This window comes from Diceros bicornis, chromosome 24 (genome assembly GCF_020826845.1).
Source record: "Diceros bicornis minor isolate mBicDic1 chromosome 24, mDicBic1.mat.cur, whole genome shotgun sequence".
In the NCBI taxonomy this organism is placed as follows: Eukaryota; Metazoa; Chordata; class Mammalia; order Perissodactyla; family Rhinocerotidae; genus Diceros; species Diceros bicornis.
Window position 1 is genome coordinate 27970281 of NC_080763.1, and position 19660 is coordinate 27989940.

A 19660-nucleotide genomic window follows, 5' to 3' on the forward strand; every position below is an offset into this window, starting at 1 on the left:
ATTCTTCCCAAAAGGCATGTTTTTAAATTTCCAAAAAAAAACCAACAGGCATCAAAGCATAGGTTTTCTCTTTTCTGTTTACAGAAAGAGAACAATTTATATTTTTAATTATAAAACCAGCTTCTTGGCATATAACAGTTAAAATATGGCATAATTTGTAAAACAAAAAAAATTAAGAAGCAAAAAATTAATCTGACAAATTAAAAAAGAAAATCTATTAGCCTAATTGAAGGGTTTATGTTTTCTAGTTTTTATACATAAATATCTTTCTATATTGAGATCACCATTTGTTGATAATTTCATTTCCTACTTTTTTCATGTAACATTATATGAGGATGTTCTCTATCATCATCATTATTGTCATTATAGTTAGACCATAGCTTATTTTCCTGATCTCCTATTGTTGGAAATTTTTTTCTATTATAAATAATAATTTGACAAACATCTTGGAGCATAAAGCTTTGTCCATATTTTTAATTTATCAACTTAACATAGATTCCAGAAGTAGAATTACCGGGTGACACATTTTAAGGCTGTTTATTTATAGCCATTTCATCTAAGCTGTCAAATTTATTGGCAGAGTTGTTCATAATATTTCCTAATTACCATTTTAATGTCTATAGGCAGTCTAGTAATATCCCTCTTTATTGACAATTTGTATCTTCTCTCTCATTTTCCTAATAAATCTAAGTAGAGGTTTCTAAATTTTATTGATCTTTTCAAAAAACCTGGTTTTGGTTTCATTTTTTTTCCTATTTTTCTGCTTTCTATTTCATTGATTTCTGCTCTTTATCCTTCTTTTTACTTAATTTAGGTTTAATTTGCTCTTTGCTTTCTAGTTTCTTAAGGTGAAAACTTTGATTACTGATTTGAGACTTTTGCTCTTTGTTTTCTAGTTTCTTAAGGTGAAAACTTGAATTATCAATTTGAGACTTTTATTTTTTTGTACTATATACATGTAATGTCATAAATTTCCCTCCAAGCACTGCCTGAGCTGATTTCCACAAATTTTGATAAATTGTGTTTTTATTTTCATATAGTTAAAATATTTTCTAATTATCCTTTTGATTTCTACCTTGACCCACCCATGGGTTATTTAGAAGTATGTTGTTTAATTTCTAAATATTTGGGAATTTTCCAGATATCTTTCTGTTACTGATTTTCTGGTTTCATTCTATTATGGTTAGATGACATACTTTGTATAATTGCAATCATCTTAAATTTACTGACATTTGTTTTATTACCCAGAATGTAGTCCATTTTGGAGAATGTTCGATGTGCACTTGAAAAATATATATAATCGGCTGTTGTTGGGTGGAGTAGTCTATAGGTGTCAGTCAGGTCTAGTTGGCTGATAGTGTTGTTCAAGTCTTCGATATCTTACGGATTTTCTGCCTACCATTTTATCAATTACTGAGAAAGGAATGTTGAAATCTCCAACTGTAATTATGGATTTGTCTGTTTTTTTCTTACAGTTCTATCAGTTTTTGCTTCATATATTTTGACACTTGGTTAATAGGTACATACAATTTACGACTGTTATCCCTTCCTTTTAAAATTGTTGACTTATTCAACCACTCACATGTCTTTTTTTCATATATAGAAAATGAGGAGGTTTATTTCTAATATACCTTTAAGTTCCAACATTTTATGTCTTCAAAAGACTGTCAGAATCTCCCATATTATCCTGAAATATAATAAAATGAACCCTAAAAGAACATCCTAAAAGAAAAATATTTCATAACTCCTTTGAATAGTCAACATAACAGAACATGAAAAAAATACCTTCAGGTTCTCCAATTACATATTCATATTTAATTTGCAGAATTTCTTTTTTTTTTTTTTTGTGAGGAAGATCAGCCCTGAGCTAACATCCGTGCTAATCCTCTTCTTTTTGCTGAGGAAGACCGGCTCTGAGCTAACATCTATTGCCAATCCTCCTCCTTTTTTTCCCCCCAAAGCCCCAGTAGTTAGTTGTATGTCATAGCTGCACATCCTTCTAGTTGCTGTATGTGGGACGTGGCCTCAGCATGGCCGGAGAAGCGGTGCGTCGGTGCGCGCCCGGGATCCGAACCCGGGCCACCAGTAGCGGAGTGCGGGCACTTAACCGCTAAGCCACGGGGCCGGCCCCAGAATTTCTATATGAGTAAATTTTACAAGGTGACCATAAGATGAATGTTTCTTTCTAATTCCTACATATTTTTTAATCAAATACTTAAATATTAAAGAGGAAGTATTGGTTAAGAAGGAAGATTCTTTGCAATTTTAGTAATCCTAGCTTTTGCTTTTTACCAATTCTTATATCCTTAGCACAAGGACCTATTTTTATTGCTGTCTTAAGTCTCAACAAACTAGTTAGCCAGAATTCCCTGCAAAAATTCCACTGGGTGAAGGGACTTGCATTTTCTAATATTTTCCCTGGGTTCCTTCCACTTCTCTTTCATAACCCACATTGTAACTGGTTTCTTAAAAGCTGTTCCAACCCGACTAAATCTCTTTGCTAAACTGATATCTAATGATTAATATTTAATGACGCCCACCAAGTAGTTTTCTCTCAGGAATATTATAAGTTCAAAGTTTATAAGACAAATGATACATTTAATTTTTTTTTAATTTTAATTCATCCAACCCTTCCCCTGGAGAGAAGGAAAAAATACTTCTGTGTTTCTGAATCTGTAGCAGAAATGTTTTCTTGAATTTGTCTCCAGCTTAACAATGCACCACCCCTCCAACTCTTCCCTACTCATAATTTCCAATTCTCCATCAGTGCTGGAAAAAGCTTAACCTCTTCCTCAGTAAACTTAATTCCTATTTGAAAGTTCAATCTGAACAGGTTACTTAATGTCTGCCCTCCCTATCTCAATCTGCATGGCTGCTGTTGTAGCTTTTAACCTCCATGAGGGTGAGGCTTTGATTGTCTCTATCTCTCCATCTACCCATCCCAATATTCTCCAATTTAGCACAGTGCCCTTTGCATTAAGGAACTCCATGATGGTCATATATAATCATTTCTTGACCAAAGTGCAGAAATGAAAGTTTGCTATGGTGGAACTTGGGAAATAGGAGACTGCCACTCTCGAATTCTCAGTTTCTTCACCTAAAAAAAAAAGAAGGCACTGGACCAGATCATCTCTAAGTCCTCTCAGCACTAACATTTTACGATTCTTATCTATCTGAACAGAATCACTAAACAATTAGTATTTCTAACTATGCAAACTATCTTTACCATAGGAAATCCAAATTTACACAACAATACTATAAACCCAAAGCCAAACTCTTCCCCAGATGAACAGACTCAGAGAAATACTGTGCTAGATCAGGCCATTTGATAAATTTACCTTTATCCAATTGATATATTATTGTATAAAATTTAATATTCCTAGTGACTCACTAATGAAAATGATCATACTCATTTTTTTTAACCTGTTTCAGACTTGGCTCTACATGACTTTAATCCATTTTCAGAAACCAAATATATTCACAGTAAATAAAATTTTGCCATAAACAAGAATACTCAAAAGGATGTACCATCGACTTAAGAAACAAAGGCAGAGATGCAAAGATGTTTTAATGATGGTGCCTCATTGGAATCAATGCTTATTCTCTTAAAGTGACTATTTTAAAGGTAACAATAATTGTTTGGATGAATATGCTATGACATGTTTATTAAAAACTAATAGGACATTCAATTGGTATTCCTTATGTATCTAGTACTTAGTATCTAGAATTTTGAATTTGAGATGATTAAAAATGGTATCTTTATAGGTGAATTTCTTCCTAATCTTTCCTTTCCTACTGTTCTTGTTGAGTAAATTATTGGGAAGAGTGAAAGCACGTGGTTTGTTAAGGGAACTGGGTTTTGTAGAGTGGGGCTTAAGCAGGTTAAAAAGTTAATGTGCTCATCTCAGGCCTCATGTTGATTCCTAAATAAGCACTTTTGATCCATTGCTATTTTCAGGTTTTATAACAAAGAAAAATCCCAACTCATTTGGCAACCTTTCGTTTAACTTTTAAAGAGCAAGATGAAATAAACTAGTTAAAATACTATGGCTGGCAAGTTAGTTTTGATCACTTCAAAAGAATAAAAATCTCTTCCGATTTCAGCATGATTTGATTGCCTACAAGGTTTCAGATGTGTCACCTAAAGTATTACTGGAAAAATAGTAACTAAATTTTTGTTAAAATTTTGTCTGCCCTCAATAGTCACGCAATCCATTAGAACAGTATTTCCCAAATTTCAGTATTCACCCATAATTATACCATTTTCTTTAATATTAACTTAAAGATTAGCCTTGCACCCTAAATCTCTGTCTAGGAGAGGCTTAAAGGACGGCAAATTGGTTGGGGTTGGGGAAAGCATGGAGCTATATTTGCATGGCAGTCTACATATGATTTCTTATCAAAGCATGGAGAGAGACAGTTACAAATGAGATAATTGGAGTAATTATGGGATTAAAGTTCCCTCAAATTCCCCCATGCGTGCCACTACTGTTCTTAAGCAATATTTGTAAAATTACCTGAATAATACATTAGTGATATATTTCAATAGTCATTAAATAAAAACCACCCAACATCTTGAATTGCACCAGGAGTTATGCATAGCATGCTTTAGAAGCTGCTACTGTAGAAGATTTAAGATATGTACAGAAATAGCTGACCTAAGAAAGAAAGTTCTAGCAGCCATTAATTGCTATCAGCAAAGTATAAACAAACCATGGAGAGATTCAAGGAAGGAGAAACAGCTTCTAGCAGCAAAGCACATACTTACATACACATGCTTACATTGAACAAATAGGACAAAGGGCTTCGGCAAACTCTGCCTTCATAAATTGTGCTGAAAGTCATTATCAACACTTCCTCACCTACCTCATCTTATCCTGTAAAACATCTGCTTCTTTAAAAAGAAGTTGCACGCTAACTCTTCAACTAGAAATTGAAAATCACGATTTTCCTTTCAGGAGGAGGAAGGATGGGAACAAAATATGCCTTCCGTGATTTTACTAAAAAATCTACTGCTCATTAAAGCCATATATTTAGTATGGGCAGAGAGCAAAAAGGGCAGATAGCAAACGGAGACTTCTTGGACAAAACCATGCTTCTCTGTGAATTCAGATTAGCAATGCTGTGTTATTGGCTGACTTTTGAACATTCTGTTCTATTTGAAACAGCTGGGACAGAAGGAAGACTGTATGTCCTACAGAAACCCAATTAGGCCTGATCAAAGAGAGGCCATGAAATGCTTCTGTTGTCTACAGAGAGACAGAGGAAATGTTTTGTCAGATTCAGCTTTGAATTGAATTCTAAATATAAACTTTTAGATCAGGCTTTGTCCAGTTAACTTGGTCAGCCTAGTACAATAGTATATTACACACTCAGCAATTGTGGACATTGGTCCTGCTGAAAATCTTGACAGATTTCTAGAAATCTGATCATTTTTGTCCCGGTGATTGCCATAGGAGTAAACAGCAGGTGACGGCTCTAGCCTGGATTGAAAGAGAACCTGACTTCTACACTTCCTGCTAACCCTTCCCTCCAGCAGCACTGTGGTTACACTGGATGTCTCACCGCCTTCCTATATCTGCAACAACAGGAGAGAAGCCAGTTGCCAACATGGCTCTGCTATTCCAACAGTTATTTGTCTGTCAACAGTAACACAGCCAGGCCTCCACAACTGTAATGCTAATAGCAATCCTCTTCCAAACAGATGCAGACAAAAGACTTCCCTGTACCTTGTCATCACAGACCTCTTTTCAAAAGACTTTGGAGCATCTTTCTTCTCTCAGAAATCCCCTTGCAGTTTATTGAGGCCTCTGTTATAGCCTTTAACCTTTTCTCCTTTGCCCTACAGTTGTCTGTACGAAGGCTTTGAATTCTTAAGGTTGGTAATGATTTTTCTTATTATGCCATTCTCTCTAGCCCCTAGCATAGTGCCTGTATATAGTAGAAACTCAATAAATGTTTGTTGAATGTTATATTTAAAAACAACAACAAACATGAATGTCCTACAATTAGAATGGAAGTTGCAAAAAGGCAGGGATCTTTGTCTATTTTGTTCACTGATGTGAGTCCCATGTGTCTAGTAAGTTCCTGGCACATAGCTGACATCCAATGAATATTTTTTGAATGAATAGATAAGTATTATGACTTTCCAAAGAGCTTGGGCAGTATTTATTTGATGGGTAAATAAAGAAGAGGCAATATTTTACACACGTGCAAAGGAAGAAAGACTAGATTGGTAATTTCTCCTTTCTCTACACCAGGGGTTGGCAAACTTTTTCTATAGAGGGCCAGACAGTAAGTATATTAAGCTTTTTGAGCCATACAGTTTCTGTTGCTACTACTCAACTCTGCTGTTGAGTGTGAAAGCAGCCATGGACGATATGTGAGTAAACGAGTGTGGCTGTATTCCAATAAAACTTTATTCACAAAAGCAGTTGGCAGGCAACATTTGGTCCATGGGTGGTAATTTGCTGACTCCTGCTCTGAAACAACTGTGCAAGAATTATCTGTCAGGATTAAGACAAATATATAATTATTCCCTCCTTGAAGACCATGCCTTTTGTATCTTTACACACCCTGCATCCCCACCTCTAAAAGGTAGTATAGTGCTTTACAATACGGTAGCTGCGCAGTATATGTCTGTTGAATTAAACTAAATCTTACAGTAATTGATTTCCTGGAACTGCAGTTTTCAGGAGAACCAATGAATTCAAGTCTCTGCAATGTCTTTTCTTCAATCTCTGTCCTAGCAAAATATGTGGGAAGTTAATAGCACTGAAATAATGTCTTAGGAAACTGGGACACCTTCTCTCTTGATAGAAAGAACCCCAATGCCTCTTATTTGAAACATTTTCTTCTGGATGTCAATGATTAAACAGAGGTAGCTATTCTGATTATCCATGAAGCCAAGAAATGATTAACAACTTTCCCCCCGCCCATTTGAGCTCACAGTTCTTTTGAAACTGCCTCCCCTCTCAGTCTTTTTAAATAAACTGTCTTCATAAAAAGCATATAAGCAATGATCATGGGTATCTACAATTGGCAAAAAAATGTGCTCCCACATACTCTTCTCCAATGACTACAAAAAATGTGACATTCTCATGAGTTTTGCATTAGATTACTGCATTATTTTAGGCCAGACATCTGTTAAATACAGCGATAGTCTACATATTTACCACTGAAATGGATCAACGTTTTAAAATGTTTAAGTAGTATTAATGTGGAACAATGTTATCATAAAATGTGCACTGTGACCCTTTCCTACACTTGCACTTCTATCTGCAAAATCTTCAAACTTATTTCTCATTTTGCTAAGTGTTGGCCTCACTTACAAGCCAGGCCTGATTTCTTCTTCAGCTGCAAATGTAATTTGAAAAAGAACTCCAATGAGATTACTTGTTGCACATGTTAAACATTCACAGCTTTGCCATATGCTGTTATGGAAATTGCACTGATTTATAGCAATTTGGGTGCTACTAGATAGCACTGATTCACCTTATACTAAATCTAACTGTATTGGGAAATAATGTTTTAAATGTTTCATTTGCATCTAGACCTCTGTTGAACTAAGAGGCATGTATTGTGTTTATGTATTTTTGGAGACAACTGACTTTTCCATATTAAAAATACAGTCCTACGTTTGGTGACTTCCAGAAAAATTAAGGCATATGAGGTCCAAATTTACACCGACATAGCCTAGTGGTCAAGGACATAGATTATCCAAGGCAGGTTTAGGTTTTAATCCTGATTCAATCACTTAATTGCTCTCTAACTTTGCTTTCTTCAACGGTAAAAGCAAAAACAATGGTGCCAACCTGATAGGGTTGCTGTGAGGATTAAATGAGATAATGCACATAAAGCATGTGACATCTACAAAAAGAGCAATTTCATGTGGTTTGTCCTAATATATGCTTAATAATGAATAGCTATTATTATTAGCTACTGTTGCCTGAGCCTTCTACTTCTGTTTAAGGCTACTGGCACTCCTTTAAGTGGTGGGGAAATGCTTGACTACGTGGGACCTGATGGGAATGTTGGAAGACAATTTAGTGAACTTAAAATTTGCCATATGAGACAGCAAGGTCACTACTATAGGCAATAAACTCCATCTTTAAAAAACAAAGGTAAAAAAGCACAAAGTCACAGGACACTCTTCACAATAAGGGTAGCAATAATGTGGCATAATTGTGTTAAGTTTTTGTTTGGGATGGGGAAAGGGAGCGCTCATTTTAAACATGGTAAGGAGGACTTATGGAAATGAACACTGTCTTTATATCCACTGAGCATTCTATCCAATTACATTCAGAGGAGGGAAGACGCTTCTTAGAAATAATTATATTTGGCTGTAATAAGTGAATATATACACTGTAATGAATATTCATACATGTTGAAGTTTGTAAGAATATAAAAAAGTCAGAAGAAACTTTAGCTTTTTTTTTTTTTTTTCCTAAATTGACATGGAATGTACATGTGAACATAGATGGATTCTCTCTAGGTCAGTGTTCTCAATGGGGGGCAGTTTTACCCTCCAGGGGACATTTGACAGTGTCTGGAGACATTTTTTGATGCCACAACTCGGGATGGGGGATGCTACTGGCATCTAGTGAGCAGACTCTAGCGATGCTGCTAAACATCCTACAATGTACAGGACAGCCTCTACAACAAAGAACGATCTGGCCCAAATGTTAACAATGCCAAGGTTGAGAAACCCTGCTCTAGGCTAATAACTGTTCAGGGTCAAATGGATTTAAAATCACCCACACCCTAGGTAGATCTTGGGGAGACTCTAGAGAATGGTAAGCTTTTTGTCAATATGGTCAAATTTTCCCAGTCTCCTGTGTTGATTCCACACTAATGAACCATAAGTTGAAGTAGTAGTTCACATCCTCAGGAAAACAATGACTGTAAATGCCAAGGCAATAGTTGACAAAGCACTATGTGTTACTCGACCTTGGGGACATCAGCACCAAGAGCAGCTGGACTTATGCATAGAGGAGGGCAACCATCCACACTAAGCCTTTGACCAACCACGAGACCAGGGGTTTCCTGGCTCAGGATTTCTTAAGCAATATAATACCCATAGACAAACAACATATTAAGTAACAATGGCATAAATTTAAAGATTAGCTCCAAGGTAAAAAGTTATAGGCACAATCTTTGGCTTTTTGTCTCTACTCCCACAAAACTGGAAATCTATTTCACATATCAAGGAATATCTTTTTTTTTTTTTTTAACAAGTACCCTGACACAAACCCTACAGGGGCTCCTTAAAAGGCTGTAGCCATAAACATGGATAACGAATGCCCAAAGACTGAAAATGTATACCAAGGACATTACTTTGAAGTTTTTGATTCTGTACTTGGTGTCATCTCGGCACTGCTGAAGAGACTCTCTGTGAACTCTGTATTTAGAATATCTCCCATCAATTCTCTCGCATAAACTGCGGGAATCCTGGAAAAACAACAAAGAGTCTAAACTGAAAAATCAGTACTTGAAATTAGAATAAGAAAGTATTGATATGTAGATAATAAATGATTACAGGTGTTCAGAGAGATATATAGGGGAACCATAGGTCCCGAAGGATAAAGAAGAAAATGTTCACTTTGGATGCTACCATAAAAACAGGGTCCCAGACGGTTATTTGCATTCTTTTCACAACTAGTCCCTATGCCAATCTGAAACACCCTTTAGTTGAAGGGAAAAAGGTTCAAGTAACAGTGAGTCGTCCAAAGACGGTCATTAATGACACCATGCCACTTTTGGATGTTCTGTACTGTCCCTTGAGTAGTAACTGGCATCAAAATATTCTCTTTGTTAAAAAAAAAAAAATGCTACCTTTAAAATTAGAGTCCTTTTTCTTCACTAATTCTTAAACGACATTCTGCCTTTTAACAATTATATCACGTACATTTTTAAACGTAAGGATATCTCATCTGCCCTCCAAAGCATAAAAAAGTTCAGGTAATAAATTAAGAAAGCAAAAATTTCCAGGGCCTGTCTCTCTCTCTTCCTCTCCCCTCTCCTCTCCTCCCCTCCCATCCTCTTCCTTTCTTGCTTTCTATTTTCCCCCTCATTTGGGGGGGAGAGGATGGAACATAGCAAACAGTCACGATAGCCAGTTATTTAGACATTTGTATTATGAGTTAGGGAGAAATTAGAATAAAATGAGGGAAACTGATGTTCACATGTAAGAAAAATCATCTGTGGGACTTAGTTCCCCAAATAGTCCCAAGGAACTTATTGACTGTTCAAGCTGGAAGGGATATTAGAATTCCAAAATTCTCATTTTTGTTAAAAAAAAACTACAGCCCAGGGAAGTTAAGAATGATTTGCCCAAGGTTAGGCAATTTGTGGTGGACTGAGCTTGGAACCCAACGCTATTCCCTTTCCATCATACCAAATGTATAATGTTTAAATGTGGAATTATAGAACTGAACCACTTCTTTAAAAAGGTTAAAAAGAATAAGAGAGAGACTGTGACACATTTAAAGAAGACTATAGTCAAGACTATCTAAATAAGATGAGGTTTGTATTCACATTTGGAGTCATAGACTACAGTATTTTCAAGAAATATACATGTGAAATATATTTTCACATATATGCTAGTGATGCCAGTGTGAGGAGGAACTATAGAGATAATAATCTTCAAGTCCCTCATCTTATGGATGAGGAAATATTCCCTGAGATATTCAGGGTTTTTGTCTGGTGCATGAGCTCGGACCAGAACTTAGGTCTTTGGACTCTTGTCCACAGCATACTGACTTTTAGAAAGTTAAGGATTTGAAAAATATAATCTACCTCTAATAATCTAAAGGCTTTATGTATTTGTATTTAAGGCTGTGTCTAGTTGTTTTCATTAAATTGATTAAATGAGCTCTTTTTAATCATATAAATAGCTTTAGAGTACATAAAGACTGGGTTTCAAGCTAGAGGCAGTAGGGAAAGCAGATAGGCTTCGTTCTTAATACACAGAATTAGATTCCAGTTCCAAATAATTTACACACTCCAAACATCAGTTTCCTCAGCTATAAGATGGAGGAAAATAATGCCCATCTATAGGGTGTCTCTGAGGATTTGAAAAAATGTAATGTAAAGTACTTAGCTACCACTTGCCATGTAGTAGTGTATAATACTTGCTAATGAACTCCTTTCCATTTCAAAGGTGAAGGTTTCAATTTTAATGACTAATATTGGAAAGTACAATTCTGAATTGTGAAAAATGTTCTCCCCAGAAATTTCACTATATGGGCATCGTCATATGTGATGTGTGTATATATAAGCTAGCCTTGTAGATAATCACTAGCCCATATAATGAAAAATGATAATGAAAAAATCTGTTGGTAATAGTAGAGAACAGAACTTTTAAACTGTACTTATGAATATTCTGTTCAGCATAGACCACTGGGGAAAAAGTGAGCTGGCATTGGAGGTTAAACTTTATGTTTTTATGCTGTTGTAAGACAGGCATCTGTTTCTCAGTGACAAATGCCACCAGTTTCCAACACCTTTTCTTGTCTGCCCTTCATTCACTTAGATGACTTCTGTTAGCTACAGAGAAAAAGGTGGAAAGGATGTGGGTGTAACATATTGCCTGCTTCCACACTGGGTAATATAAGAGTAAGTAGAAATCACATCTTCTTGGACAGTGGTTTCATAATTCTTTGATAGGAATATAGATTGCAAATATATAATCAAATCATGAGAAGGAATCCAAACTTTAGTAAAATATCCTAGAAACACTTGGTTTTATTCTATTTGTGATAGTCTAGATTTCTGGATGTGTCAGCTCAACCCTAGATCCCACTCAAAAATGTTTAGTTACTGAACCACTGAAATACTAAAATACAAATTAATGAAAGGCAATTCTAAGATAGTGCAGATCTCGAGAGCCTCATCATATCAGTGCCTCCAAAAAATCAACATGGCATGATCAGGCTATATTTCCTACTTATTATACCCTCAAATAATATGTTAGATTTAAACAGAACATAAATATAAGTCATATTTTAAAGCCAATGTGCAGTAAGAGGCTAAGTGGACAAAGAGAACTCTCACCATTGTTAGATTCAGCCATATAGGGTCAAGAAATTATAAATCACTAAAATTGTTCATTAAATATGCATCCCTAAGGGGATATGCGAAGATGTTCTCCAGACTGGACCTTGTCTGCTAGGACTGGGTGGCAGGGTTACATGCTTTGCATCTCTCCTCTATGAGGAACTTTAAAATATTACAGTAGATAAATCCAACATGTAATTAATTGGCTTGATAAATGAAATGCGTTGTGGTTAGAGTTCTATCAATAAATGGCATGGGATATAAAATCTAAAACTCTATGTGGATTTGAATTCATATATCATAGTATCGGAATAACCTGAGCACTATCATATCTCTAAAACAAACAGTGCTCTGGAAATTTGTAATTAAAAAAAGATAATTCATAAATTAAAATTGCTTATCAAAAAAGGTATCTATTGTCAATGTAATGTCTTACCTCTTTTAATTCTTAAGTTTTTCTAAATTATAGTTAAAGCTTTCAGTGGCCAAATGAGCTTCTAATAGTAAGGTAAAAGTTTCTATTTTCCTATATTGTGCTAATATATAAGTTCCATTATTTTCAATTTTAACTTCACAAATGTCAAAAAACTCTGATAAGATGGAGTGTTAAAAGTCCCCAATATTTTTCGGTCTTTCCTCCCTCCCTACAATTTTCTTTGCACATCAGGAAGATGTCAAGTGTTCTCACTCAGATAAAAATACTGAAAGAGACAAGCCAACTCTTTCTCACTCTGAAGTCTTTGAAATCTTCTAGTAGGCTCAGTTTCTCAGGCACAGACTCCAGATGGTCCAAGGCCACTCGGGTACTCTGGAAAAGAAAACATAAGAAAACCAAACATTATAAAAAATTGATTAATACTCTCAGAATCCAACTACTAAAAATCAGTTGTACCACTGGTCTAAGCAGTTCAAGCTGAAGACTTGGAGAGTCAAATAAGAACAGATATAACAGTATTTCTCAGGTAAATATATCTTTTTAAATCAGAAGAATTATTTCCTTTCACAAAGTATATGAGATGCATTTGCCAGACTGACTCAGATATGAAAACTCTTCCTGAATAATTGCTTTCATCTGATATGCTATGAAACTTTCTATAGAGTATTTCATATTAATAGTAATTTACAAACCTGCTTCAGTGAACATCAGAAATAAACCACAAGGTAATACTGAGAAATAGATGAATTTGCAGTTACTTATCTACGCAGCACATTAGAGATCCTCACACGTTGCCATTATAAAGAAGAAAAGAGTTCTCAACAATTATTTTAGCTAACAAGGAAAAGAGGAGCAGTTCTCAAAAGACTTGGGAGAAATATCTGAAATTAAATATTTGTGACAAGGATATGAGATCTTGTTGATTATAGATCAATAACTTATACAGTCTTTGACTAGCTGGTCACTGATTTACATCCACCAATATAAACATTAAGAGGGAATGATCTGAAAATTATTTCAAAGCCAATGTGAACCAAGAGGTTAAATGGTAGAATAACCTAGAGACCAGAGATTGTATCATATGTATCTCTGTATTCTTAGAACTGCCACAGGGCCAGCACATATTAGATAGGCAACAGATATTAGCTTTTAAATTTAAAATGAATTTTAATTATTCAATTAAATAAACAACAAACCCCATGGCTGGTGCATGAGAAGAAAGTGAAGTGTCTTGCAAGAACCTGGACATAAGTTTGCACAGAGTTGTTAAGAAGTTATTGGCCACCCAATATTTCATGTGCTCCCCTACATCTCCCATGTGAACGGTTCTGAACAATATACTATGAGTGCAAGTGACATGTGTCACTTCTGGGCCAAGACAGTTAAGAGCCTGTGTGCTCCCTCTTCCATCCCAGCCCCTGCCAGGAGGACCTTGGAGGCCACATGCTCCAGATGGCATACCTACAAGACAGAGGAGAGCCATCAACCATATTGGACTTCATGTGAATCAGTCATCAACCTCTATTGTGTGTTAAGCCACAAGATTTCAGAGTTTATTAGTTACCAGTGTATATCACAGCATTAATTCTTGCAAATAATAACTGAGAATTACATAATTAAATTGTAGGCTAATCAGGTGGTCAATTGGCTTTTTTTTTTTTTTGGTGGGGGAAGGTTCCAAATTATGAGTATATGAGGATTTAAAGGGGGGTTCAGTTTTTCTGGAACTAGACAGGGTTAGGAACTGGTGTTCTCATCATTTTGTACATCCACTTTTACTTAAACTTCCTATTTTAAATCCCCTATCTCATCCCAGTGCTGTTCTCTGCCTTCATCTCCAATCCAGAGCTTCTCCAGAGCATACACTTATATCTCTGCAGGGTTTGTGTCAGGGCCGGGATGGAGACAGAGAGTTGAGGGTCTAAATCCTCCTTGCAGGCACATTCAATGTGTTCATTTCCACCTTCTGCTTTTGCAGTAATTGGTACCTCCAATTCAAAAGCCTTTCTGTGAATCTGCAGGGTGAATGATATTTGCTTTCCATCACCATCCCCTTGACAGGCATTTGGGTTTCAACTTCTTTGTTTTGAGTGATTTTACCATTTTTCTTTCAACGTTCTTCCACTTGGAGTTACACATGTCTTCTAGTTATCAACATGTAAATCAGTGTTTCTATTGCTTCATTTCCTTATTTTTCTAATGTGATTTTTGAGAGAAGAGCAGAAACACCCTTACTTTGCCATTTTGAAATTGGAACTCGTATGTGCTATTTCTTCATGTTCATAAAATTTCCTTTTCAAGTTCCATTGAAAGGAATTAGTATTTTGTTCCTTCTGCTTAACATTTTATGATTGTTAGTCTTTTTGCCACGTGTGCTTCTCTTAAACTGCCACGCATTTTAAATAGCTTCACTTAGTTTTTTCATCTATAGGAAAGATTCATCAAAATGACATATTTTTTAATATAGGCCTAACATGTAGGTTAGGAGAAAGAGTAGTTTTAGCCACCATATATGCTATATTATTTACATAGTAAAATTACAGGTTTCCTCAAGAATTATATTGGCCCTTGAAAAATAAAAATCAATGCCACAGTGATTTTAAAGCAAAATGTTATGCATTGAATAAAATCTTCTTCATAAATAATGATTCCAAATAGACTTGTAGTTACAAAACTTTATTTCTCTTTTATCCCATAATTTTTCTCATTCAGAAGTGACCCTTTGAACCCGGGTTAAGTATGTTAAACTCATTTTGTTCTTAAAATAAGCAAATGGGCTCTTTCCCTACTGTAAATCTAGCGTATTATGCAAATATTTTTGCTTAAAATTTTCAATCAACCCAGTGACTGCGTGAAAAAGTTCTTTTCTTTCATGTTTTCACATACTGGTTTACTTTGACTATTTGATTACGTTCTGGGGTACATATTCAAATGGCTACGTTTTCTTGAGTGAACCTTAAAAAACTCCTTGGGGGCCAGGCCGGTGGCATAGTGGTTAAGTGCACGTGCTCCGCTTCGGCGGCCCAAGGGTTTGCAGGTTCGGATCCTGGGCACGCACCGACGCACTGCTTGTCAGGCCATGCTGTGGCGGTGTCCCATGTAAAGTAGAGGAAGATGGGCACAGATGTTAGCCCAGGGCCAATCTTCCTCAGCAAAAAGAGGAGGATTAGCATCGGATGTTAGCTCAGGGCTAATCTTCCTCACACACACAAAAAACAAAAAACTCCTTGGCTCCTTCTTTCTTAAGTGCAGTTATTTCTCTACTCCTTTCTCCCACTCCCCACATGTCCATTGATATCTTTATACTTTCTCGTCATCTAGTTTAGTTGTGGCCTATTTTATATTCCATTTATGTGTTGTTTGTAAATATCTTCCTCAATATCAGAAATACTTTCTGGTACCACGTCTTTCTCTTCAGCCTTATAGTCTAGTCAATCAATTAACATCAAATGTAGATCTAGATCTCATAGAAAGATCCACAAGACATAGACGGCACACTTCCTGTTCTTCAGGAACCTTTAATTTACTGGAGGGAGAAACATGCATGTGCAAAAGATGTAAGAATCATACAAAGAAAAAAGTGAATTGCATTTATTTTAAGGGAATTACAAGTACTGATGCTGAGATTTCTAGGGCATCTGCAACAATAAGATGCGAAGTCATGAAGACAGTGTCAGGCCTGCAGGCATCTCAGATCTCATAATTTCATGCGTAAGTGATATTTTGGGGAGGACATTTATTTTCTGACTATCCTTCCCTCTTTCAGTATGCACGTGAGTGTGCGTAAAACCAGCACTTTGGCATGTAGACTTAAGAGTATGCATATTCATGTTCAAACTCTGTTTTGTTTTGTTTTTTCAAATGTGAGATTGGCTGGGGTTCTGTGATAAGGGGCTTGTCACATTACATGTCATTTCAAGTTCACTTTTCCCCAAAAGCTAAGAGTGCTAGAGACAAGAACCATTACCAGATGCATAGTCTACCTAAGGAACTTGTCAGTTTTAGAGGACCTACAGCATGTTAGTTCCTAGGGCAAAATACCTCATGCAGAGTCAGGGAAGCTTTTTTATATTTCAAGTTGGTAATTATTTCTGCCTTACATAGTCTAATGTTTTTAAGAGCAGAAACAAGTCCCCATTGTTAGAATTAAGGGAAAAATTTCTTAACTTTATTCAATAATGGTACCAGCAAATGACAGCTTAACCTATCTTTAATTTTCCTACATCAATTTTCTAAAAGAACTAAACCAGACATTCACAAAGAGGTTTAAAGACTGTTTCTCTTTTGAAAATATTATAAGATACTAAATTTCATATCAAATTTGAAAACAAAGAAAAATTCACAATTAAGACTCCATTTCATAAAGGACAAATACACCGTGTATAATACTTGGTTTATTTCAGAGACTTAAGGAGCAGGACTTCCACTAGCCTAAGAGCAATGGCAAAGAAATGATCAATTACTCCTAATCCTGTTTGGAAGCACAATGAAAGACTGAACCACAAAAACACAATTCAATTTTGAATATACTTCCTAATCCTCACACCACAGTATGATGTAGATACTACTGTTATTCCCATTACACAGATGAGGCAACTGAGGACCAAAGTGTAAAACCTCACAGTCATGTGGTGGCAAAACTGGGATGCGAATCCAAGAAGTCAATATTTTTATGGTTAAATCACCAGTTAAAAGGCATAGCAAAATAGAAGCAGTAACAGTGACTGCTTTATGTGAATTCCTAATCCTTCTCTAGCTATCAACCCTTAGCAGCTAGAATTTTGGAGATATGTCCTTGTTGGGCTTATTTCTGGAAGAGAAGTTTTAAGATGAACCCAGGAAGAATTTCATCTTGCCAGTGCTGAAGAGTCTGTGCTCAAGACCATGTGTTCAATCGTATACACACACAAAAGGCGTCGGGATATTCTTTCTGTCGATTAGAGGAAGTTAAGGATGAGATGGAGTTTTGTGATACTAACACCTCCTTTTCTTTTTTCATAACACTGAGCACTAGTATAGCTCACTATCTGGCCACAAGAGGTGCTTCAATAAATGTTGGCTGAATAAAGACAAAGGCAGAGTTATGTTTTAATCAACTCACTGACTCTTGGCCTCTTTATTAAAAACTCAGAAGCAAAAATTTGCTGTTTCATTTATTTTCTCTAGAGTAAGGGCAAGATCGAGTGGTAGAAACAACAGTGAAATTCAGAAATCCTGTCTCTTAGGCCCTGTGGCTTTTGCACCTACAGGTGTCTTTAGATGTCTGCTGAAAAGGGCAAAGAATAAGCAGGCAATTTTACTATTCGAAAATCTTTAACACACACCAAACTGCTATGGAGTTGAGCAGTTTGTACTGGTTCATGGTATATTTTTCTATAGTTGTCCCTTTTCTATAGTTGTCCCTTCTATAGTTGTTTCAGACTACAGGGTAGTCTGGGAATACAGTCGGGAATATATACCCAGGAAACTGGGTAATATACTATGACAACACATGTAGCAGCAATTAGGAATTAGAAAGGGCCTTTGCTGCAATTCTTAGATTCCTACCTCCTGTAGAGAAAGCTTAAGAAACAGATTTAACCATAGGTGTATTTTAGTAAATATACTTCTCTTTATAAAAATGCACGTTTATTTTCTTATTAACATCTAACAACTACCATTTTCTTATAGTGCTATTGAAATCATGTTTTGAGGTCTATTTATTTAGACGATAAATTAAAAGAGATGCTGTCTATATTTTTCTTTTAAAAATAAGTGTGTGCATTTTTTGGCACTATACAGAAGTTAAATAAACAAGGTTCTGAAGCAGTTTATTTGTGTTCAAAAATACAATTCTATTTCATTTGGAAAGAGATCCACTGCAAAACTTTCTTGACAAATGGTTGAAAGATGGTAAAAGGACCTGAGTAAACAAGTTTCAAGGTGAGGAAGGGCGAGATCATAGAAAGGATAGACTGTCCGCCATTTCATTTGTGGTGACACAATCCAGCACAGCTGTATCGGCTTCATAGGGACCTTCTTTCATCCAAACTGTATAAGAGACTGGCTGGAACCAAACTGAACAGTAGTAGAGAATAGGCCGGCAAAGTGGTTTTGTTGATGCACGTCCTTCAAAGAGCCCCAGTGCTCAAAGTTGTGTGGATTTCTTGGAATATCAAGAGTCCTCTATTTCTAGATTGTGCACTTTAAGAGAGTTCCAAAAATCAGACACCCACTTAGAAGTGTTTACGTGTGTCTTGGGGTAAGAGGGTATATAGGCTTGTTAAATAAAAACACCAGTTAATGTGGCAATAGGACATCAGTGACAATATTTGAGCTGAATTCCAGAAAAATTTTTGTCAATGACAAATTCTATTTGTCTTCCTATAACACCATTCTAGTCAAAAGTGGTAGATCTCCTTTAAAAAGCACAAATTTATAAAATTTGAGAATAGGTAGCATATCTTTATTGGAAAACTTGGATAAAGAAGGCTTTCTAGGTATTTTCCAACTCTTATTCACAATACTTTTTTTAAGTGAAGAACTGTATGAAACCCACAGAATCTGCCATTCCAGATTATTTGTTATTTTTAGACATAACCAAATTATAAGTTATAGTCAACCTGTGATCTTATTATTAGCTTAATTTGGGGATTTTTTTTTTTTTTAAATACCGAGAATGAGATGAAGGAGAAAAGAGGACAGAGGGAATAAAGAAACATATCTCTTCCCCTTGAGATTCTTGAGATTTCCTCTTTAAATATTTTTCTTGCCACTCCCCAATATAAAGGAAAAATAACATATGAAGACAAATGAGGACTGATGTAGTGTTCTCTGTGTGCTGAACAATGAACTAGGCCCTTACAACTGGTCTACAAGGGGAGTGTCTTGAGATCCACAATCTAATTTCTGTGAAATCACTTTATTTCTTAAAATTGAAAATAAAACGTACTCACAAAGGAAAGAAATTTAAGAACATTTGCCCAAAAAATGTGATTACATGTTAATAATGAGCAAACAGTATAAGCAAGGGCTTCCTGGAAGAGACCAAGTTTAGCAATTTCTGCTAAGGTGGCAAGTAAAGAAACTATGCTTTTGGGTTTACTGGTCCCAGACATGTGTTTCCAGCTGGCCCATGAAGAAGACTGGTGAGGTGGAAGGTATGCTGAACCAGAAATCAGCATACCG

The 19660-nt window shown here is 35.9% G+C and overlaps 1 protein-coding gene across 10 annotated transcripts in view; it reads right to left on the reverse strand.

Moving 5' to 3' along the window:
• The window catches only part of CEP128 (centrosomal protein 128), a 393976-nt gene that overhangs the window by 24755 nt on the left and 349561 nt on the right, over nt 1–19660 (reverse strand). For 7 of the 10 annotated variants that reach the window (XM_058567480.1, XM_058567475.1, XM_058567474.1 and 4 more), the window contains 2 exons: nt 12788–12865; nt 9325–9450 (listed from right to left, as the gene is read on the reverse strand). In XM_058567480.1, the coding sequence (XP_058423463.1) occupies nt 9325–9450; nt 12788–12865 (204 nt within the window). The remainder of the gene's footprint in view (nt 1–9324; nt 9451–12787; nt 12866–19660) is intronic. The other 3 variants (XM_058567473.1, XM_058567482.1, XM_058567479.1) reach the window with 1 other exon arrangement.